The following is a 24,606-nucleotide window of genomic DNA, read 5'->3' on the forward strand; positions in this document are numbered from 1 at the left end:
AAGCGAGTGAAGTCCTGAAAAGGACTGTAAACCAGATGAGATGAGTAGTAGCGATGCTACTGCTCAAACCATTGCTACTCAAGCCATATTCAGCTCATCTCATCTGGTTTACAGTCCTTTTCAGGACTTCACTCACTTTCAAGAAAGAATACTTCTAATATCCTCTTGTCATCCTATCTCGTCTTTCAATTTCAATCTTTCTGCCAATATTTCCTTCCCTTCTTCATGAACCGTAAACCTTCTCCACATTATAAACTCCACCATGCAAATCTACAAAGATTATATTTTGATATTTAGTGTTAATTTTCAGTGAAAGGGAACATGCCAATTCAAGATACTATCAGTTTTAATGACGGAAGGGAAAGAAAGAATTATTTTTTTTTTAAATCAGAACCAGTTAAGAATTTTAAGCAAATTATGTCAGTTTCAAGTCTTGATCTAGTTACTGTGACCATCTTGAATTTGATGCTTCTTGAAATTAGCCAGTGATTGTAGATGCTTTTCACAGATTCCTGCCTATAGATTGTATTTTCATCTGCATAGAGTTTATTATTGAACACTATTTCTTTGAATCTCCAGGTATAGCACCTAGCCGTCGGAAGAGCAGAAGACTTCAGACCTCCAACACTGGATTCACTCCCTCAGGAGCATTCCTTGTTCTCCAGCTACATGATGAACTTATCTATGAAGTCCGGAGGGAGGATGTTGATCAAGTAGCACAGCTGATAAAGACTGAAATGGAGAATGCCATTAAACTCTCTGTGAGATTACCTGTTAAAGTGAAGGTTGGACCGACATGGGGAACACTTGAAGAAATGGACTTATGATGAGGGAGGGTGATGAAAAAGTGGCACAGCTAATGGCAAAAGCTCAAGAGAGCAATTAAGCCATTTGGATTGCTTTCTGCAGGGGATAAGTGATTAAGTATTATAATTTTCAGGAGGGGGTGGGTGTGGATTGATGACACAACTGATTCTGACCACCCTGGAGAATGCCATCTTCCTTGTAATTAGGTACCTTACCAAAAGTTAGAGCCGGGTCTTTTTGCCCTACATCTTTTTATCATAGCAGACATACAAATTCTTTAAGGTGGCTTTAGCCCAACACTGTGTGAATATCTGTGAGTGGATGTTTTAAAGAAATTGTGAGAGGATGTTTGATGAAATGTTTACAAGGTAATTTCTTTCATGTATATTATGAATTGATTCATGAGAATGCCGAGTGCCATGACCTGTCAAGTTTTAGACAATTACAAAGAGAATGTGCTTAAGAATGAAAAGCGCGTCGATGCCACATTGATCACAGCTGGCCTGTGACTGGTATCCGATTTAGCCATACTTATGACTTGAATGAATTAAAAGAAATTTCAATATTCAATATTTGGATAACCATTTCTTACTACTGTAGGTCAGGCACAATTTGAAACTACGCATCTTATCTATTAAAATCCAGTCACAGTCAGTTGCAAAGTTTTGTTGAAATAAATGAAATTCCATTTCAAGGATCGCTGTGTGCACGGATATAATGTGCACACACTCTACGACCAGCAATTAAATCAAATAAGTATATATATTGTATTTATTATATTGCAACGCTACAGAATTTCAAGTCTATTGTGAATTGGTATTGTCAAATTGAATTTGTATGTACATCACTGAATACCAAAGTATATTATGAAATGAACTATGCATGGAATACATTTTGCATCTATTTTTCATTTTTTTAATATAATTATGTAAATATATTTCTATATAAGTTGTATCATTTAAATGAATTGTATATTTTTACTGATTTCTATCCATTTTTCACGATTCATGTTTTTTTGTTCATTTTGGTTATCAATTACATGTACTCGGGCAAAAATGATTTTCTGAAATTTCTGCACGTGTCTCAAATTTTCAATGTATCATTCGGTATTCAATAATTCAATATTTGCACTGCTACTCATATACATTCAATTAACAAGTCATAAAGAGAATACTACTGCAAATGTATGCAACCAAATTCTTTTGTTGTTAACATTTATTTTCAACGACAACAAGAGTCAATAAATACATGAAATATTGGAATGAATGACAAATGTGTGCTTGCTTCATTAATTCAAGTGATATGGTACATCCTCAATGTAACATTCACTCAGTGACCATGTGGATTGAGAATTTCATAAAAGCAAGGACTGAGTGACATCATGAGATACAACCAATATTTTCAATCGATTTAACTATTTATGAATGGCCCTGATCTTAACCTTATACAAAATTTTGTTTCTCAAAAAGTTGAATTTCATGCTGAATTTCACAATTATTTTTTCAGAAAATTGGAAATTCAAAAAAAACATATCTTGCATTCGAACGATCTAAAATACATGCAACATGAGGCTTTTTATTACATGTAGTTCTCATTTGAGAATGTAATTGGCTGAATAAGAGGCCCTTGCATTTCCAGTCTGTTTGATATCGCTGCACCTGTGCATCCTTTCTGGATATTAAGGTCACCTTTCATAAAGTCATAACAAATGCAGAAGTTTAAATTCAGCCAATCAAATCGACTAATTTCATTAGCTTTGAGATGTTATTGTAACTTGTCATTCCAGTGCACATCAAAAAAACAGGTAATAGAAATTTTGACAGCTTACCTCTGATAATCGTGGAATACCTTTTTCTATACGCACTGTATAACAAGTTTAATGGAGTAAGACCAAGAGATTGAGTCAGCCTAGTCAAGTTCATGGGAGAATTTTTTTTCAAGCAGCTTTGTGACTTAGGAGAACTTCTACGCTTGACTTCATCCCCGCTGATCACACTTGAAGATTCTTGCAAAAATGTGTCTGATTCCAGGACTACATATTTGTTAATGGGTTTGTTACAACAAATACTCGTAACAATAGTACCAAAATAATGAGATTCAAACTGCATCTTTAGATTGAAGAATTACACTGACAAACACACTAATATGATCACCCTGATATAATAATAACAAATGTAAAACAGTGACATTCGGCATGCCTTACAAAAAAAATATATACACTTTACAATTTCATTTACAGAATTGATAGGGGCATATCCTTAGAATTTGATAGATCACCTATCAATAACTATTTGAAAAGGCAAGCAAGTAATGTTGATCTTATTTTTAAATCAGTTGGTCTATGTTGTTTTGCCGCCTATGTCCGAGGTACGTTCCTGAGCAAAGGTTTGCACAAATATCAAATTAAATGCTTTGCTCTAGCAAATCACATGCCTACCAACAAGAGGGCTGTTTCTATGTCTTGGTCATACAACGTCTTTAAATAATATGATCGAACAATGGCTGTTGCAGTAAGAAGTGGTAGATGTTGCTAAACTCAATTTGGAGACTGTTGCAGATAGAGACGTAACACTAAAAAGTCATACACAATTTGATTTCCAACCAATCAAATATAAGCATTCGGACTTGCATCTGAATTCTATAATTGTGTTTAAACACCACTCTCCAAGAGGCCTCTGATAAGTCTGATGCCAGTAGGGCAACTTAGTAGCATGTGACCAGTGAACTACATTTGTTCAACAGGCAATATTGAAGAAGCGCTCTGTGCTGACAGTAATTCTGACTGAGGTAATAATTATTGCAATTCATATCTTTGCAATTGAGATAAAATAAATCAAATGTGTGACTTGATTCATAGCTTGAGAGAAAGATCATGAAATCCAATTCCATTTCAAGCTTGTGCTCTGGAAAAAATCAAAATAAAGTCTACTTCTTGAAAATGAACAGCAAGGTTACAATGCTTGAAAGGAGACTATTCTAAAAATACTTTGGATACAGTTCAGTAACACTGGCTATTCCAGGATATGCCACAGTTGATTTGCTCACACCGAGCTGAAGGTCATTTTACTTCCCCTAGCACAACTATTTTAATATGTTCAATCAATAATGAATATTGGCATTTCCCTTGGCTTAGAGTCCAGCTTCATGTCTTCCAGGTAGAAGTTGAAGAAAAGATGTTCATGAAAATTCTCAGGAAAAATCTGTAGCAATCAGTTTCTAGCTATTAGACTATAAACCTTGCAAGGATATTCAGCATAGAATAGGACCAACACACCAATTACATGTCTGCACATCCTGATGTGTTGCTCATTTTCAATATTCAGGGCTGCCAATGTTTTTCCAAAGTCTGAATTATCTCCTAGCCGGTGGAGCATAAGGGGATCCTAGGAACTGATCAGCAATGCGTCCTGCCTCCCGAAGACCACTCAGGAGAGCACCATGGACAGTGGCTGGGTAGTTCCTGATGGTGTGTTCACCTGCAAAGAAGAGCCTCGGGAGGTTATTGGCCTGGGGTGGCACTCCAGGCACGATGGGTTTGGGAGTGACAGGTGTGGCCATCAGATCGTAGTCATTGCCTGACGATCCTGCGGCTACATAGGAGTAGGATCCTCTGGACCATGGGTCTGCACGCCAACGGGTTACCACAGCGTCTTTGGGCTGGATAAGGACAACAAAAAAGAATTCTATGTTACTGAAAGAGATAACTTTAATCATAAATTGCTCAATGGTGGGTGTTGCTGCATTTATCAAACTGCTGACAAATCATGTTCATTAGTTCAGTATTTTGTCAAACAGGTAAATGAATTCTTTTACACGAGCCCAAAGTAACCCGACATCAGTTGCAGGAGGAGACTTAAGTAGGCAATATCTGAAATATTGTGATTGAACTTCTGCTTGATGTATTAGGCATGCATTCATTAGTAGGGCTCTTCCTAATTGCTTAAAAATGTGTATGGCAAGCCTGCTCAAATATTTTAAAGAGGTACATGCATGCGCTTTCAAAGATGGACTCTAGATCTTTGGTATCTGGTTATTGGCCGAATCTAGTGTAGAGGGTGAAAAATGCAGAGCACAAAATGTTATCTAGAATGTGGATGTCTGTCTTCAGGTCAAGCTTTACTACTTTCTCCTCGATACTCTGCCATTTTCTTTTTAAAGCAATTGAGTCAGGAAAGTGCATATATTATGTGTGGGAAAGCCAAAATCAGATGACCAGGGTATTAATAGTTTAAAAAGTGCTTTTGAGATGTTGTTCCTGTGTATTAGGAGCCTTTTGAAAGTGGATTATCATTAAGAATTAGTCGGCTGTTTGCTTTATTTAATCAATATGGGGAAAGACAACCCCTTATCCAAAATGACAATCTACGCTGTGCATCATCATCATAAGCTGGGCTATAAGAATGTCCTGTTCAGGAGACACCATCTTACCTGTGGTACAGCATTGTTTCCAAAGATACCCCTGAGAACAGTGAGACATCGACCAACAATCACATCATCACTGACATTCTCCATAATCTGAGCAGCCTCGCCGGCCACCAAGGCTAGAAGAACAGGAGCTTTGTAGAGATTCCAGAATAGGAACAGCTCCCCACGGCTGGCAGTGGTGCTTCCAACGTGACCAAAGAGATTGATGACTGGGTCCCAGAAACACTTGTCAAAACACAGCACCACCTGATAAAGAAGCAACATTGACCTTTGTTAGTGAAATATATTTTCCTTCAACAAGTGGTCCAAATCAGGCAATACAAGGCCTTATATACTTACAGATAATAACATAAAACTTTAGTGATATTATAAGATAATTTTGATAGGCGCATATATTCTTTTTTAATGAGATCAAATTAAAAACTAATAAAAAACAACATCTGCCCTAATTTAAAAAACAAAGGAGGCAACAGACAAAACAGAGACTTCCTAGTAATATTACAGCAAATTGAATGTGATCTTGTTGTCAATGCAATTGCACAAAATATCTCTTAGAAAGAGACTACTTAGCAGAGGAGAGGACACACTTGGCATAACATGAAACCATCAATGAAATTCAGTTGATATGTTCCAAACAATGCTTTTGTTTAAGCAAGGACATACATACTCTAGCATTCACATATGGGTCGTGTTTTAACATGATGTCAAACTTAAAAAAATATTTTTGAACAGGGAGACATGGGGGGGGGATTTTCCAAGGATGTTCAGTATCCCCTACCTTATTAAGATTACCGTATCCCATTCTCTGTACTGCACTTGTCTTCCACTCCGGTAGAGGAGGTGAGAAGTGGACTACGGGTGGAGCTTGCTTGAGGACTCCTAGAGGAAGGGTACAGAGGGCAGCATCGGCCTTGAATGTAGTGCTACCACTCTGACCTTTGATGCTCTGGGTCACGACCTCAACACCTGAAACATGTTCAATGAAACATGGAATTATCACGAGATTGGAAAACATTATAAAAGTGAACAAGCAAATGATATCAACCAGAACCAGGTTGAGTTTCATGAAAGGAATTGTCAGATATTTCATGTGACATGTGTTTTATCCAACAGTTATCACAGTAACGCTGCTTTAAAAAGATTGGAAAACATTGTCAAAGTGAAAACAAACAAATGATATCAACTGGAACCGGGGTCAGTCATAGTGAAAAACAAACAAATGATATCAACCGGAACCGGGGTCAGTCATAGTGAAAAACAAACAAATGATATCAACCGGAACCGGGGTCAGTCATAGTGAAAAACAAACAAATGATATCAACCGGAACCGGGGTCAGTCATAGTGAAAAACAAACAAATGATATCAACCGGAACCGGGGTCAGTCATAGTAAAAAACAAACAAATGATATCAACCGGAACCGGGGTCAGTCATAGTGAAAAATAAACAAATGATATCAACCGGAACCGGGGTCAGTCATAGTGAAAAACAAACAAATGATATCAACCGGAAACGGGGTGAGTTTCATGACTTGTCCTGTTTGAACCAACAGTTATCACAGTAACGCTGCTTTGAGCCAATCATAATTAAAGTGATTGGTTAACATTGGTTTGACTTTTTAAAATCTGAGCTAGAAGGTCACACTTGTCACCTGTGTCTGTGATATGTTACAAAAATGAAGCCCAGAAAAAAATTGCGTTCGAAAATAATTATTTAGTGCTTCAAAAATTGAAATATAAAGTGACCGGAAACACCATCTTAATTTCATCCCATACACTTATGTGTACTATTTAGGTGTCTATAAGACGTCTATTTACAAAATCGGGGTTTGCCTTGTAGTTTTCGCTTTTCATTCTCAATAATGGTTATTTTCAGGGATTATTAGTTCTAATACATGCACTTGTACACATGTTTCATCTTGGTTTGAGAATTTTTTAAATCAGCTGCTCACAAAGTTAAACAATATCTTTAAGGAAACTTGTCAGATATTTGATGATTCCACTCACAAATTCATGAAAATGTCTAAAATGGGTCACTTCTGGGGAGCGTTTTATCATCATTTTCGTCCGACAAGTTGTCAGACACTGTTGATTGGCTAAGAAGCATTGTTACTATGGTAACTGTCAGATAAAATGGGACTTGTCGGATAAAATGTCTGACAATTCCTTGCATGAAACGCTCCCCCGATCCAAACTACGGCTAATTGATCCCTGCCTCCCCTGTGTGTGATCTCACTATGCCTCATAAAGTTTTAGGACAAAAAGATCTCATAATTGGCATACATGTAAATGCACAACAAAGATTCACAATCTTTGGTGATGCTTTTAAAAAAAAGTTATCCTGGTTATTCTAACATCTTGATGATTTAGGGCATAAAAAAACACCAGGGAATGATCTAAATTCTCAAATTTGTTTCGCAGCTTTGGTCATGGTGGAGAAGACTTCAGCAAAGTTCCGGTTGTAAAGATTTGTTACATAAGTCATTTCATAATGCAGCCATATACAGGGTGTTTCTAAAAAAAAGGTAACCAAAGTTCAAAGGTCGGCTATATTAAAAAAATAGATAATCTATTCTTGTGATTGCTATTTCATATTATTGAGTAAATAATCAACTTTCATTTGATACCTTCCTTGCGTCACAATTGTCAAGGGCCACAAAGGTACGGTCCATCGAAGGGGAAAGGTACAAAACCCACTTTTTCCAATATTTTGGGTTTTAATGCAGACGAATGAAACCCACCTTGTTGTAACATCTTTGTTTCATCAGTTTTCCTTCCAAATTTCAGTGAAATGCTATCTCCTCTGTTAACTTTTTGTGAGTTACTGGCATTTACATATTAACTGCCTATCTTCGATCTCTATTGAACACGTCGTTCACCCCTAACTTTTGCACCAACACCTTAAACATTTTCCCAGTACCTGATTGCCAGATTGTGACGAAAAACATGTATCTTATGCTAAACATGTGCCTGAAAGCCACAAAGGATGTGCTGAATCAAAATCGAAGCTAGACACTAGTTTTTTCCTAACATTTACTCGCAAAAAGCTAATAAGAAGGGTAACATTTCACTGTAATTTGCAGGGAAAATCTCTGATGAAACCAAAACCCTACAACAAGGTGTGTTTCGTGCATGTGCATTAAAACCTAAAACTTAGGACAGGTGGGTTTTGCACCTTTCGCCTTTGATGGGCCATAACTCTGTGAGCCTTGACAATTGTGACGCAAGGTAGGTGTCAAATTAAAGTTGATGAATCACTCAATTGTGTAAAATAGAAATTACAAGAATAATTCATGTATTCTAGATATAGCTGAACTTTGAACTTCAATTACAGGTGTACCTTTTTTAGAAACACCCTGTATAAAAAAATGTGTACAAAACCGTGATACCATTTCTGGAAAATCATATCCCTGAAATGCTATTAGTCTTGTTAATGACTAGGTAAAAATAAGAAATTGAGTTTCTGAGGTTTGGCCATATTTGGAATTATAGAACCTACATGTATCAACTACTATCAAATAATTACAGGACTTCTAAATACATGATCAAATTAGCTATTGCAACTTATGAGGGCGAAATCGCCGGTCGCCTTTGTGAATTTCCTACCCTGAAACACACATGGTATCAGAAGAAGCTATGGAGTCTATAGCCCCTTCTATTTGTATGTTTTGACAATCAGTGAGACCACGCCTGCCCTAAAATGGACATGTACAGTGTAATTAAGCTTTCAAAGACAACATTTCGGGTGGTGTTTTCATGCAACAAATTTCTAGGACGAAATGAAACCTCACAAGATAATCCCCTTAATCATGCTGAATAAATTCAATTCACGTTCTATGAAAATATTAAGGCCACAGAAAAACAAGTGATGCTTGTTGTTCAGTTCTCCAGACAACTTCTCTGTATCAGCAAAGGAAAATTAAATAATGGGAAGAAATATAGGATAGAAGAAATTTTTTTTAAAGTTCAAATGAAATTGATTATGAAATGAGCAATCTACGAAAGTTTGAAAAGTGTCAATTTGATTTCAAATTTCTTTCTATGGCCATCTTAAAAATAGTCAAGAGCACTCTCCCCATGTTTGTACATAAAGTCACCCCCCCCCCTTCTCTCAAGGTGAGCTGGTCTCCATAGCTCAAGATATATCATGGTAACATTTATTTGACACAACATATGCTCACTTCACATAAAGACAAGGGGCATCTTTAGAAATAATGGACACAAAGTTGAAAATAATTTGCAAATATTTTGAGACCTCTACTCAACTTCCTTTTCTGAAGCGATTTGAGGAGTGGCGAAGAAGTAAATTTTGACCTTTCTAACTTTTATAACTTTCTTATTCTATGTTGATGATCTTGGTGAAACTTGTCTTCAAATGGCTTCTCTATATTCTCTTCTCTCTAAGATCATTCAAATAACATGGTCACAATTAGATTTTCTTACTAATTACCTGAGTGGTTTTCAAAGATCTTATTTTTGCTAGTCTGCAAATGACATTCAATTTCAGGGTGTGGTCAATATTTTGTGTGATACATATTCAATATTTAGCTCATCTCTTGGTCAAGTCTGATTCCTTGAGGCTAAGCATATTAGTGTATTGATCATGTGCAATGGTTCAATGCAAAATTTGGCTATGGACTAGCCTGCTCCGGACTTTCGGTAATTGAATGGATGAATTTTTGAGATTTTGCACCCATTCCTAATTTGCTTTAGATTTGGCTTACCCTTTTAGAAGAAAAAGTCTAGCATCCCCTTACCTTCTTCTTCCTACTTTTCCATATGTTAGTATATATTGATTGTAAATCAAATTTTAGTGTTTTTTCTTCCCAGTCTCTTTGTATATTTAATGCAAAGGCACTATAAAAAACAAAATGTATTTTCATATCATGCTAATGGTAAAAGACATTCATATTCATCAAAAGTTTATTTCTTATTCGTAATTAATTCATATTGAAAACTCAATTTAGAAGAATCAAAGATACACGTATAAAAAAGTTGCAATTTTTGGTTCCTAACTTCCTTTCAATCATTGGAAAATTTATCTGTTGGTAAAACAGGGGACTATTTAATGAAAGATTAATTCTTTTTTTATGGTGCTTACATATACTCTCGAGAGATTTTTTTCTCTCTCTCTTTCTCTCTTGTCTTAATCACGATTTGTCTGTTCAATACCCACTGTTATTAATCTCACATTAACGAGATTACTGATTTATTTCTTCACTCATTCATTCACCTATTCTAAGATACTGAACAGCATTTATCAAATGTTTCAGAGTAGTGCATTATCACGAAACCTGTGGACAATCACCCTAATTGGTCCATGCATTCAAGACCAGCACACTTTCTATCTAATCTTGCTCGCAGGTTTTACAATGTCACCCTACCTTTAAACCTCCAATTAATACAGACCTGTTGATGTGTAATTGATCTGTCTGACCACGGTATTGAGCTTGATGTCCAATCCCTCGGACAAAGCCACAGGGACGCAGGAATAGCCATTACGGACGGTCAGATGACTTCCTGAGAACTCAAAGTCATCGTCCTGATCCCAGTGTTTGAGGGATAGGGTGGAGAGGGGCGTGGCATTGGCAAACTCTAGATTAGCAAAGTGCCAGTCAAGGATTTGACGGTCCCGAGATGAGAGGTAAACATCGCTGGTGAGAGGGAGAGGAAAAGAGATTTATTCTATTTCATAAGATTTGTTTTTATTTGTTTGATTTAAGGAAAAAAAAGAAAAAATGAAATGCAAATGATAGTTGAAATACCACTGAAGAGTAAGCATGTACATGTATGTAATACCGTAAGGATAAGATTCTCAAATGTATTTCAACTATCTCACGACAGCGAATAAGAGATCACATTAACAATTGGTAAATTATTTGGCATTTCCAGGGTAATTCTCATTTTAAAAAAAGGGACATAATAATTCATTGTCCCAACCATCTTGGGCCTGCAGCTTCAAAAACTTGTATGGGTTCTCAGGCACAAAGAGATTAACATTGCATCAATCGTGTAATTGCTTGCCAGTAACACTTATGCTTGAATAAGCAAACACGTTTGTATCTATCACATAAACATAAGGAAGACAATCTTTTATAATCTGCTTCTATATTCAGAAAGGAGAGTTGCTGGCCTCTGAGCATGGATGCAGTGTGTAGCATGTTTATTTGGGTTCATTATAGGTTTTGGACTGCAGGAGGAAAGATGGTGGAATCATGATTTGACAATTATTCCTCATTGTTTAATACGAGCAATGCAACATGACACTTGTCTAGCCATTGCTTTCAAACATGAGAACAATTAAAGTTGTTTTTTTACCTTGGTGGATTGTTTTCCAAGTCTTGGATCTTCTCTTCAAGTTCCTTCTGTTTCTCTTTCTCATTGTCATACTCCTGAAACCAAAGAAATTCAAATGTTATATCGGAGTTGCCTTTTTCTAGTCACCCTTTGATGACAATGAATTCACTTCACTTGTCATATACATGTACATGTATTTTTTATTATAATTTTGAATTACAATAGCAGTTTACGAGATATATTTTCAGCTTTTATAATTTTATGAAATACCTCCATCATCAAGATATTATATTTGTATTATAATAGGTCTTTTCCTGCAGTGCTAAATTGCTAAATTTACTACCCACAACCTTTAACTTTAGTTTATTTATGGTTAACAGTCAGAATGCATACCATCAACATCTGAATATTCAAAATCTAAAAACCTTATGTGATTGAAAATGATTGAAGAAACCAATAGACTTCCATATACCACCACAACAATGAAACAGACTACAAACCAACCAATGGCAGGTCGTTGGGTGATTTCAAGTTCAGTGCTGACCTTTTGGTGTTGGGTCAATTTTTACACAATTGTAACACCAAACATAAAATGAAGATGGTCCCGAGAAGTCGCTCACTAGTTGTTGAGATGTCAATAATGTGATCTGGATCAGTTTTACAAACTCTGGATAAGCTTTGGAGCAAGGGGAAGCAATCCAAATTTCAACACCAAGGCCAACACCGGACTTGACATCACCCATTGGGTCGGTCTGGAGCACTGATCTCTCCCTTATCTGGATGGGAACAATAATGCTGATTGGCCTATTCCGTGTTAAAGCACCGGAAGTTGGTACCTCCGCACGCCGAGTTCCCCCAAAAGAGCCAAAATCGAAGTAGAGTCTGGTTCACGACAATAGTATCAATCTTAATTATACTTACCAGATCAACTCTTATAACAGCACTTTTCAATGTGAATTTATACCTAATACAAAGTTTAAGATGTCGTCCTGTGCCATGTATAATTGCACTTATCGTGACGACCGTGGAAACAGAGAAAAGGGGATTACTTTTCACAGATAAGACAAGCTGGTGAACTGCATAGTTGTAGACTTAATGTAGTCCCATGTGCTCAAATACATGTGTGGTAATTCTAAATTACCAGAGCAAGTTTCCAAAACTTTAAAACTCCAGGGGGGGGGGGGTAATCGATTGTTGTGATTTATCTGGAAGCGTGATGAATTTACACCATGATTCTAATAAATATTCAGTTTATTAATATTCACAAATGTCACCAAGTTTTATGAGTTTATCAGTCATGTTTGGACAGAAGAATATCACGAGACACGAAAATACTGACCGTGTAGCCTGTATTCTGAAATTTGATTTAAGTTAAAACTGAAAATCTGCCGTTTCAGTCGGAGGAGTTAAAAAAAAATTTGCGAAGCATAGATCCTGACCGAAATAGACTGATTTTTTGGACAAGGACTGGATCTACAAGGTATTCTGAAAATTATTTTATCTTTTATTTGTGAAAGGACAATAAAATTTACAAGCTAGAGGTACATGTACGGTAGGACTAGGACTTTAGGGGGTTATGTAACTTGTGGCATGTGAATTTGTGATATTTCTCTGTCAACAATAGATCGAATAATTTTTTCCAAGAACTCATTTTTTAAACAAAAGTATGTAAAAAAAGACAAGCTACAGAGACGGATTTACAGACTTCAGAAATTTCACAGAACTTATTTTGAGATGCCGAATGTCTTCAAAGAAAAATATGTCTCGGTGGAGCAAAAAAAGGGGGGGTTATCAACCAGAAATTTAGGGGGTGACGCAAGAAAAATAACCTGACAAGCAAAAAAAAAGGTGATCAACCCAAAATTTAGGGGGGATGCAAAACAAAAGAAATAATCTGACAAGCATCGAAAAAAGGATATCAACCAGAATTTTAGGGCGGACCACAATGATTTTAGGGGGGTCCACCTGAATTTAGGGGGGATGCAGGAAAAAAATTGACAAGCAAAAAGAACAAAAAAAAGTTGTCAACATAAATTTTGGGGGTCTATCCCCTACCTAAAATATAGGGGGACAGGACCCCCCCCCCCCCCCCCCCCCGCTTCCGCTGCCTATATGAACAAACTCCCTGGGTAGAGGATAATTGAAGAGGGTCGATCGACGTGATAGAAGGAGAGAGAGAGAGAAGGTCAAGTCCAACTCAGAAAAATATTGATTTGAATCAATAGAGAAAAATCAGACAAGCACAATGCTGAAAATTTCATTAAAATCGGATGTAAAATAAGAAAGTTATGACATTTCAAAGTTTCGCTTATTTAAAAAAAATTGTGATATGAACAAGCCAGTTACATTCAAATTGAGAGAGTCGATGATATCACTCACTCACTATTTCTTTTGTTTTTTATAGTTTGAACTATACAATTTTACGAATTTGACGATTATAGGACCTCCTTGCCTGAAGCACAAAATGTTAGAATAATGGAATACCAACCGAGATGTGCATATAACTGTTAAGTGAAATGAAGCGAAACTTTAAAATGCCATAACTTTCATATTACATCCGATTTTGATGAAATTTTCAGTGTTATGCTTGTTGAATTTTTCTCTTTTTATTCAAATCAAGTTTTTGTTGGGGTGGACTTGTCCTTTAAAGGGCGAGTCCACCTCACGGAAACGATTATTTGAATAGAGAGAAAAACCACACAATAATGCTCAAAATTAATCAAAATCAGAAGTAAAATATGAAAGTTATATTTTTAAAGTTTTACTTAAGCGATGAGATTTTCGGTGTTACACTTTTTTTGGGGGTGGACTTAAATTAAAGGGGGTTTCAAGCCCAGTGTTATAAGCCTGCATAACCTAGAAAATCGTCGCCCTATCGATCCTAAGAGGTTATTTGGCAAACCTCCAAAATACCCCTAGACAAGTCAAAGATTTCATCCATTCTTCCTTAGGTGAGAAAAACACCAATCCCTTCAAAATTATGTTTCCGAAATGTACTGGGAAAGTACCATGGTTTCAAGAAAATTGCGAATTCTGGCACCTTAAATATATGAAGTTTTGTTTAAAAAGCAAGCGCTTCAGTGTGCAGACAGCTAGCGTATCGCTCACAATGCATATGCTAATGGAGCGATCGCGTTCTTTTTGGGGAACTGGTATGGCGGACAATAGAACTCGCTGGCTTCAAACAAAGGACCCTCCCCGCATATCCAGTTAGGGGAGAGATCAGTGGTCTGGAGTCGGTTTGACTGGTTTGACTGTGAAATAAAGTTGGGCATAACTTGACAAACCTTGCATGCTGCATTGAGATCTCTGAGTTTACTACGAACCACAAACTCAGCAGTGATATCCCTGGTCTGTTTGCTCTCTGTGGCTTTCTTGTGCTGTCTGTTCAATTCCTTGATCTTATCTTGTAAGGACAATATCTGGGGAAGGAGGGGGGATAAGGAGAATGTGTCATCAACATATGTCATCTGACAATCTGATTTTGCACATCAACAAAAAACAATATTCCCTTTAAGCAAAACCGCATCTAGGAGTTAACACCTAGACTGACTTACTTACTGATTTATGTGCATAGGACGATGTGTCCCTTCGCTCTCCTACGGGTGATCTTTTTCCAGGGTGCTACATAAGCACTTGCCCGATTGCCCGGGGCAAGTAAAAGTTAGAGTTGGGCAAGTGAAATAGATTTTGGGGCAAATATATTCCAACTATTTAAAAATATACTTGCCCAACTGTAGCACCCTGTTTTCCATTCATTTCTATCCTGGAACTAGACAGTCCAGTATAAATTGCATAATAGCCAATGAAATGTAAACAAAATGAATTGGTACCTATATTCATTATGATACATACCTTGGACTGTACTTGCTTGAGTTCATCTTGGAGACTGATGATGTTTCTCAGATAATCTCCTTTCTTCTCTTTCACCTGCTTCTCCTGTAATCTAAAGATCAAACAAGGTTCATTTGCAAGTCTTGTACAAGGGTGTGATTTGAAATCATACCGCTACTATGTAAACAATAAAAGTTTATATCCAAAATAGAACAGATACAAGCCCTCAATAGTTTTCCATGAGTAATAACTGTTTCTAGGTAATATTCAAATTTATCAATCATTTCTCTCCCTCTAACCCCAACAAAAAATAAATCAACAAATCAATAAAAAGGTTTGTGATGTATTCTTTCTTGTGGTGTTAACATCCTAAAGTTTATAGACTTTATGCATTGATCAGGTCAGTGCCAATGTCTTGCGTGCATTGGAGATCTGCAGCTGGCGCATCTCTGATTACTCTTGTTTATGTGTATTCCTATATCCTCTGAGGGAGGGCGCTACGAGATTATGGCATCATATGCATAAGGTCTATTTCTGGTTCTAATGGAGTTGGTAACATCTCAAAGATTAATCTTACTTGATGACTAGTTCCAGAGCCTCGCCTAATGAGACGGGCTTGCCTAAGAGGTAATTGAAGTCTAGTTGATGAGAGAGGTACGATGTCGCTTCAAGTAATCGATTGAATTCTCTCTCAACCATCTCATCCTTATCCTTGGGGATTTGCTGCAGTGGGCAAAAATAAAGAAAAACAATGAAAATTTGTGTTTACAGAGATGAGGAATGCAGCAAAACAAATCCCCTTGTGGGATATGGTGCAAGTAACTTTGAACATTGGCACATTGAATCTTATGGAATTGGAAAAATCTATCTGACAGGAAAAATTCAAGTCCATAATTCTGACAGATCTGGAAATAAGGTAATAGCATTACTATATTTCATTGAGTTAAATGCACATCGGTTAAAACAAATGCACATTGGTTAAAACAAAGAATGGACTGAACAGACAAGTATTGTTGATGAACTTGTGCAATCATTTTAATGATGAAGCAGATAAATTATAAACCTCAAAAGATTGACCACAAGCCATTCCATAGTCACACTCACCGTCTGGCCACCACTCTCAAAGAGTGGACACTTCTGCTTGACCTTAGCTAGCTCCATGTTGACCTGTTTGCTGATAATGGTCATTGGGTTTCCACCCAGACCAGTGACCACCATGGCACCAAGGTCAGCCACATAGTTGTTCTTGCGGTATGTCGTTACACGCCCACCGACCCGATCTCGAGCTTCAAGAAGGATGACGTCGATACCGAATGTCTGGAGCTGCCTGCCAGCAGTCAACCCAGCTATACCTGATCCAATAATGATGACCTGGAATACAAGGAGGGTCAAATTGAATTAAGTTTGGTGAAAGATGATTTTGATGGTTAAGATCAAGATACTAGTAATTGCTTGGTAAAGCTAGCAACATTAATGCTCAATATAATAATGCAATATATTGAGTTGAAATATCAACTCGCCATAGTGTCGATGGGTAGAATCAACAGAAAAATCAAAGAAATCTTTCTTAATTGCAACATAATTTGCTGGAAGTCGTAAATGTGCAAATAGGGAAGACATTTAATACGAGTCATTAAAGGAAACTCTGCTTAAGTTGACCATTCAAGAGTCAAATAATCGCTGTACAAGTCAAAGCATTTCCTTTTCTATACCAGGAATTAAGGGTAAATCATCCCAACCAAGGAGGAATGAATAAGCAAACTGCCAATTACATGTACATGTAGGATCAAGAGTAGAGTTTGAAAGCATTCTATCCCATATCAATGCTATAATTTCATCAAGGAATTTATCTCACGAAGATTTTGTGGTGATGAGCAAACAAACAACAATTCATTACAGGATCAAGATCAGACTATGTAACCATGATATCTTACAATTGTTGCTCTGATTTTATTAAGGGGTTTACCTTGTATGAAGATTTTTGTGGTGGCGGTTGGAGTCTCTTATAAACACCAAAGTTGATATAGCCATGTCTTTCTAGATAGGCATGAACACGTACAATCAGCTGAACATCACCTGAAATAAACAAATAAAACATCAGTTTAAAATAAAAAATCCAGTGTTGACAATAATGAAATGAAACTGACACAAAGAGCATTTCTTATTTCACAATTACTAGATAATAAATAAAGCAGCTACGGTATTTTGCCACGATCAAGTTTTTTTTTCTCTCTAGGAAAGGGGTATTCTTAATTTACACAAAGTGTATGCACAACACAGGACTAAAATATACGTCAATTCACATTCATTTCAAAAGATAAAATACCCAAAAGCTTGAAAACTTACTATTGTATGGTGCTTCAATTTGAGGAAGGGCAATTTCACAGGTCAGCTGTACTTTAGGGTTCTCAAGCCAAAGTTGAAGCTGTGTATATCGAAGAACAAAAACAAGAGAAAAACTTTATCCTGTAAAAAAGCTGAATAGAACAAGTGCTGACAAGAGTACACTGGTATAAAAGCCATACATGACCATTACATCAGTTATCATGTCTAATAATAAATGAAAGTTAAATACACATTTATTTCAAATTGTACACAGCAAGTCAAGTACACTGTACATATGCATTAATTTGGAAACATTTCTTCCAGTAGCGCCTGAGCTTTCTGATCTGATAAACCTTTGGAGTGGTGAACCCAACTCTTTGACAGACCAGTACCAGCCGCACAGAAACATTGTTAGTGCTAACAAAGCAATAACAGAGATCTGTTACAACCAGTAATGTTGCTTAAAGGGGAATCCAACCTTGGCCATAAAATTTTGTGTTTTTAAGGAGAAAAAATAAATTAAACAGAATGGTGAAAGTTTGAAAGAAATCGGACAAGCAATAAGAAGGTTATAGCTGCTTTAAAATTGAGATCATTAATAGTATGTGGATTTCAAATTTGCAACTGGCTAAGTAAATTATGACAAGAGGCAAGGACAACTTTCCCACAGGCCATGTACTTTATTATCAGGGATTTGTGGTTTTCTCCTAAGTACCCATTCCCCTGGGGCAGAAATCTAAATATAACCCAGGTAGTATATTGTTTTATGTCCTCATGAAAGAAAAATATAATTTGAAATAAAACTTTTGGGAAAAATGACATTTTAGCCATAATATGTATTGGAGTACGGTTTCTTTGTAACCCTTGTTGACTTACAAGCAATAAGCTAACAAGCAATAACAGAGATCTGTTACAACCGGTAATGTTGCTTGATGTTACATCAATGCATTGTTTACATCTTGGATAAACGTTTGACATCACAATCTGAAAAGTGTGACTTGGCCTTCTGTTAGTGCTCTGTTAGCGCCAACAACATTTCTGTGCGACTGGTATAGAACGTTACAGTGACAATGGTTTCTTTGTAACCCTTGTTGACTTACAATCCTGTTCCTGATGTATAAGAATAGTTTCTGGGTTTGCATGGGACTGTGTATGATATCAGGAAAGCAGGCAGCCTCTTGGGATGTCATCTTATCATGGGGTAGACGGGCAGAGAAAGCAGCACCCTCAAGACCTGACCATTGGCAGTAAAAAAAAAAATTCTTCACATTTCCTTAAAGATAAATGAAAGTAGTTGCAGTAAACACTGATTTCACGAGAAAGTGTGTGAAACCAAGCTTAATTGTCACTATATCATCGAGGATCTAGATCTGGTACAATTACATAAACTAAACTTTGTGAAATCTTGAAATCTATGCTGAAAAATTTTCACACTGAAAATCACCAACCAGCCAGACTGCAGGTCCCAAGAAAGTGGCTTCTTTCATCCAAGTGATATTCATGACTTGAGTTGTTTTGCATATTTAATGAGCTTGATGCGGACCAAAACACCTCTTTTCATTCGGTCATTGCTGCTCTAATTGTGCATCGAATTTCATGAATTTGGTACCATCGTAAAGAAGAAGAATCATTCTTTCAGGTCATGTGTTTGGATTTATTCAAAGATTTTGTAATATAGGTTAAAATTTTGATCTAAAATATGCTACAAAATAAATATTTTCACCTGACAAAAGCTGCTATTTTCACACTTTATTTATGTTTGAGCCCAAATGATTTTTATATCATGATAAAGCTGAATATGTATGGTTTAAAATGATATAGGTTTCAAAATAAGAATTGGTTTAATCGGGTCAAGATCACACTTTTCATTTGCCAAGTACATAAAGCAGTTTGAAAACAAGAATACTGCACTCTGATTGGTCAAAGAGACCACCCAGTGGCAAATTCCAACTGTTCCAGTGCCTGGGTTCGTGGGAAGGTCACACTTCCCATGTGGTTATCTCCTCAAATACCCCGCGCCTGTTGTTCTGTGAATCTTATCCAGCCAATCAGGACTCTGGATTTCATGCAAGTACAAAATTTCAGAAATCTCATCTTGTACCTTGGTGGGAAAAGTGTGATCTTGACCCGATTAAAAGGTGCCGCATATCAAGAGTGGCATTGTGAGAAAGTACAGAAGTTCAGCTTTATGGTGGTATAGATATCATTGAGGCTCAAAATAAAAAGTTTTGCACAATTTGCAAAAGAAAACAGAGGAAGAAAATTCAGTTCTGAGGCACACTTTCAGGCCAGAAATTTACTTATTTAACAAAATATTGTATACAAAATAAATGACCAATATGAAAGAGTAACTTTTACTCTATCTGATGGTGCAATAATATTTCATTTAACTTGAGGTTAAAACAGGTAAATTCTTAGAGAAAGAAAATCTCACGAATCACGAGATTTTGCAAGGAGGAGGATTCAGCCACGAGATGATTTGGATGAATCTGGCCTTTTTGCTCATTATCATAGGGACCTGCGGTCTGACTGTAACACAGATAAGCACACATGGGACAGAGTATTATTATTGCTTTTAATGTCAGCCCGACGCTTGACCCGAATCCTGTGCTTATTTGCTAATTTCTCAGCAATTACACAATTTCTTCCAGAATCCTTTGGCACATATCTTTTATTTATACAAACAGACAGTTTGGTGGTCATTTCATTGGATTCTGTACGAACTCATTTTGAAGTCGTTACCACAACTGGAATTTACCTTATAATATTAGGTTTACTATTATGATTCCAGTCCTGACAAGCATAGAGTGTTTCATAATGATGTTTGTAAAGTTACGCATGACTATACACATGAATGGAACATGTTCTTGGGTGGTTAGTCAGTTGCATAGGGATTATCCTGTAGCAAAGAAAAGGTTCACCAGTCATGCATGAAGTTATTTGTAATTTACAAACAGCTTCATGAAACACCCACTTGGTTTTATCAGAGTATTACACAGATGGTTACAGGATGTTCTAGAAAGAATAAATTCATTCCATTTTCAGGCAAGATGATAAGTACAAAGAAAACATCACATAGTTAGCACAAAAATGAATTGGATTTTTATCAAGGACCAGGCAATGAAAAAAAAAGTTAACAAATAAAAAAGAAAATTACTGTTTTAAACTGAAAATTTTGGGACCGATTTTAACATGATATCCAGAAAATAATTTGATAATTTACCCTTTTACTTCTATTTTCTTTTTATACTTTATTTCTCAGTCATGGAACTCTTGGGGGCAACTGCCGCCAACCCAAAGCCCCCACCCATTTGTATATCACTGCTCCATACTATTAACTTAATGCAGTGTCACACAGTTCCCACAAATGTCAGATTCCCAAACGTTATTGTTTGAGATTGATATACCTTTTGGTTCAGACAGCTCTTCTTCCGGTTCCTCTTCTTCTGGGTTTTTGGCCGTTCTCTTGGATTGTCTCTCTTCTTCTGAGAAGTATTCATCCTCAGAAAGATTCGCCAATTTTTCATCCATTTCCCGATACTCAACCTGAAAAGATATTGGAGGAATACCAGTAATTATTTTTTTTAAATAAAAATATGGTTGAGAATTTTATTCCAAAGAATTGTGTCAAAACTCATTGTCTGATCCACTAGCGTACCTACGGCGGGGGGGGGGGGGGGGGGGGGGGGGGGCAGGGGGCTTGAAGGCTTTTTTTTTCCTTGTCAAATTTTTTTGGCGGGCGGTTTTGCCCCCCGTGTGGACAATCCTAGTTACGCCACTGGTCTGATCGCATATATTTAGTGAATGTGTAGACTAAAGTCATCTACATTCCTCCTGTGCAAATTTGGGTCCTATAGTTGCTCAATTAACCCTAAAAAGACTGGGCTATTTTGGAGGCTAGAAAAACTGGGGGGGGGCCTTTTGGGCCCCCCCCTAAGATCTCGGCCGTTGGTCGTCCGATCGCAACCAAATTTGGCACACACATCCTTTGTCATGTCCTCTAAAAGAAAAACATAGTCAAATTACTGATATTCATTGTATTTTTTAATATATGCATAATTAATTATGCGAATCTATGCAAATTTTTATCAAAAAATTGAATTTTTCATACTTTGGTACCTATTGTGGTCCATAAATTCCCGTTTCAAGGTTTTCAGCTGTAAGAAGAGGTTGTTTATCATGGAATTGTGTTATTTCGTGCTTGAATTATTAGATATATGCTTATGCAAATTAGTAATTACTAAATATGCAAATAAGTACTCTGCATGCGTTATGTAGAGAAATGCAACATTTGGCATGTTTTATTGCATTACACTCTCTTGCAATGAGCCAAAGCAATCTTAGAAGATAAACAAGTGATGTGTTACATGTACACTAGCTGGTGAAAACAAAGCATAAGAGATATCACATAATTTATGCAAATTATATTCATAATTAATTATGTGAATATGCAAATTTTTATCAAAAAATTGAATTTTTCATATTTTGGTACTTATTGCGGTCCATAAATTCCTGTTTCAAGGTTTTCAGCTGTAAGAAGAGGTTGTTTATCATGGAATTGTGTTGTTTCATGCTTGAATTATTAGATATGCTTATGCAAATTAGTAATTACTAAATATAGTTGTGCAAGCGATTCTGGTATTTTGCACTACTTTTCTTATGTTTTTCTTTGATTTTAATTTCTTATGTATTTCTTTATTTTGCATTTCTTATGTATTTCTTTATTTTTTTATGCAATGTTTTTCATTATTTTCATATCCTAGAACTGCTACTTGAATTCACAAGTGACATGATATAGAAAGAAACAAATAAAAATGTAGTTAGAAAACAATGTGTATAACATTCATTCAAATACCATACACTTTACACACAAACGAATACAAATTTCAATTTCTTACGTGACATGTGATACGACAATGTTACGTAACTCCGCAACCGCGGCATGGGGGTATACAAATTTGGTATCAAAATTTGCGCAAAACTCAAGAGAAAAAAGTCATGAAATGGCGGCGCGAACGCTTCATGCGCAAAAAAGTTATCGCGATTTATGTACAGGGGGGGGCCTAAAAGGCCCCCCCCCCAGTCTTTTTAGGGTTAAACTTGATAGAATGTAAACTGTTAAAGCTATGCTATTTATAAATTTTCTCAGCATTTCTTGAATTCATCGCCTGTCCATTCACTGCTGTTTATTTATTCTTTGCTGGAGACCCATGGACAGCTTGGCTTTTGTGGAGAATCTTAAAAGCTCTCTACCATGTCACCCTAGCTTCTCTATAAACAAGAATAGGCAAATTAAGCTCCTTCAATCTCTCATAGTAAGAGCAGAGGTAGCGGAACATTCTCAAGGGCACCAATATGTTTACTTTGTATGGATTTCCCACAGCGTGACCATCCATACTCGAGATGAGGCCCAACACAAACCTTGAAAAGTCTCTTACACATATCTTCATCAAGAAAAAAGTACAAACCTGCTAGTCTGTTAGCTTTTGAAACAATTTTCTATAGATCTATGTGAGCATCAATTAAAAGTCATCTATATCAATGCCCAAATCCTTCAAGGAATCAACATGCTCTAGATAATAGAAAATGTTACCTTTCATTAAATGGGAGGGCAATTTGTCACTTTGTTCACAGGTCCAAAAGTAAAAGCTTTATGCTTCTCAGGATGGCAGTTCAAAAAATTTCAGATCTGCATAAAGCACACCTGCACACAGCCCTAATATTTTGAAAACTAAAGGCCTTAAAGTGCAGTCTCACTCATAAAAAAATACAAAATGTGTGTTAATATCAAATTCAATGTCACTGAGAGCACAATATTCCTGGGGGTGAGGGGGGCACTCAAATTATTTTTTGATGGGGGTGTGCCTCATTAAACCCTGAAATGGGGGTCTAAGGAACTGACCACAAGGGTAAAATATGGGGTCATGGGAACTAAATATATACATGTACTTGGCAGTGTGAAAAACAGGGTCTACGGAACATGATCGCGGTACATTCGGTACAAAGCACACTAGCACTGTGCATGTATATATGGGCACTAGCGGTGCATAGAGATCTTATCAGAGAGGGAAGGAGTTGTGATGCCATGTGTGCAGCTCTCGCATGCGGATCTCACAGTGGACAATTTTGGCAGAGCAATGGTGGAACAGAGATGTTTCTTAACGGGGGTCTTGCCAGCAGAGCGGCTTCTGAACGGAACTTTTGTCATCCAGATCATCTAGAGAACTAAAAATTATGTCTGAAAAAGGGGGTCATCAAAGCAGCACGTCCCTGTGCCACCAATAAATGTGAGTGCCCCTCCCCCCCCCCCCCGGAATATTTTTAGCATTTTTTTTTAATTATTCAATTTGCCTATTTTCTTGCAAAAAATATCTGACTTAATTATCAGTGTCATTTTCTCAGTACACTCATGTACACTACAGTACAGAAACATATCCAAGCTTTGTAGATCGATACAAAGAGACATTAGGTACATGTACTTGGTCATCCTAATCTTTCACCCTCCCCAGCCTCCAATTCATTATTTTTGTTTTTAAGAATTTTCTGTTTTTAATTTACCCGTGGTCTTTTCCTCCTGCTTGTTCTTCGGAGAGGTTCATCACTTCCATTGGAAGCATGGCCTTTGTGACTTGATCCATAGCTTGAAACTGGCATGATGCTGTAAACTGGTGTTGGACGATGCTTTCCAGAGCCCGAAGCTTGAGAACTGGATGACTTCCCACTCCCATGACCGCTGGCGTGGGATGCCATGGTTGTCTTCGGTTCTGCCCCGCTGGCCGAGGCGGGTAGGCTTGCAGTCGCAGTCCCCTGGCCTTGTTGTGCTGACTGCGGAGGGCTATTTCTCTCCCTCTTTTTAGCGCCTTCGTCGCCACTGTTGTTCGTGCTGCCACCGGATTCCTTGTCTTTCTTCTCCATTCTTT

At 37.0% G+C, this 24,606-nt stretch overlaps 2 protein-coding genes across 5 annotated transcripts in view; one reads left to right on the forward strand and one right to left on the reverse strand.

Moving 5' to 3' along the window:
• The window catches only part of LOC121413377 (DNA polymerase theta-like), a 45,277-nt gene extending 41,906 nt beyond the window's left edge, over positions 1-3,371 (forward strand). For all 4 annotated transcript variants that reach the window (XM_041606166.1, XM_041606169.1, XM_041606167.1 and 1 more), the window contains one exon: positions 580-3,371. In XM_041606166.1, coding sequence (XP_041462100.1) covers positions 580-827 — 248 coding nt within the window. In that variant the 3' untranslated portion in view covers positions 828-3,371. The remainder of the gene's footprint in view (positions 1-579) is intronic.
• LOC121413378 (lysine-specific histone demethylase 1A-like) lies at positions 2,007-24,606 on the reverse strand. Its single transcript, XM_041606171.1, has 14 exons — positions 24,245-24,606; positions 21,094-21,232; positions 18,787-18,920; positions 17,708-17,786; positions 17,328-17,437; positions 16,466-16,732; positions 15,939-16,084; positions 15,383-15,473; positions 14,815-14,949; positions 11,549-11,622; positions 10,640-10,884; positions 6,011-6,198; positions 5,236-5,478; positions 2,007-4,464 (listed from the first exon to the last, which is right to left on the reverse strand). Exons 1-14 carry the CDS (start codon positions 24,599-24,601, stop codon positions 4,159-4,161), a joined length of 2,514 nt encoding a protein of 837 aa, XP_041462105.1. The 5' UTR covers positions 24,602-24,606; the 3' UTR covers positions 2,007-4,158.

This window comes from Lytechinus variegatus, chromosome 4 (genome assembly GCF_018143015.1).
Source record: "Lytechinus variegatus isolate NC3 chromosome 4, Lvar_3.0, whole genome shotgun sequence".
Taxonomy (NCBI): Eukaryota; Metazoa; Echinodermata; class Echinoidea; order Temnopleuroida; family Toxopneustidae; genus Lytechinus; species Lytechinus variegatus.

Excerpts from the sequence above, each read along its gene's own strand:
- LOC121413378 (XM_041606171.1), bottom strand. The coding sequence starts at position 24,601 with ATGGAGAAGAAAGACAAGGAATCCGGTGGCAGCACGAACAACAGTGGC. Across the intron at positions 6,199-10,639 it reads GATCAATTACACATCAACAG|GTGTTGAGGTCGTGACCCAG; the intron begins GTCTGTATTAAT and ends AACATGTTTCAG. Across the intron at positions 5,479-6,010 it reads GATACGGTAATCTTAATAAG|GTGGTGCTGTGTTTTGACAA; the intron begins GTAGGGGATACT and ends CTTCTTTATCAG.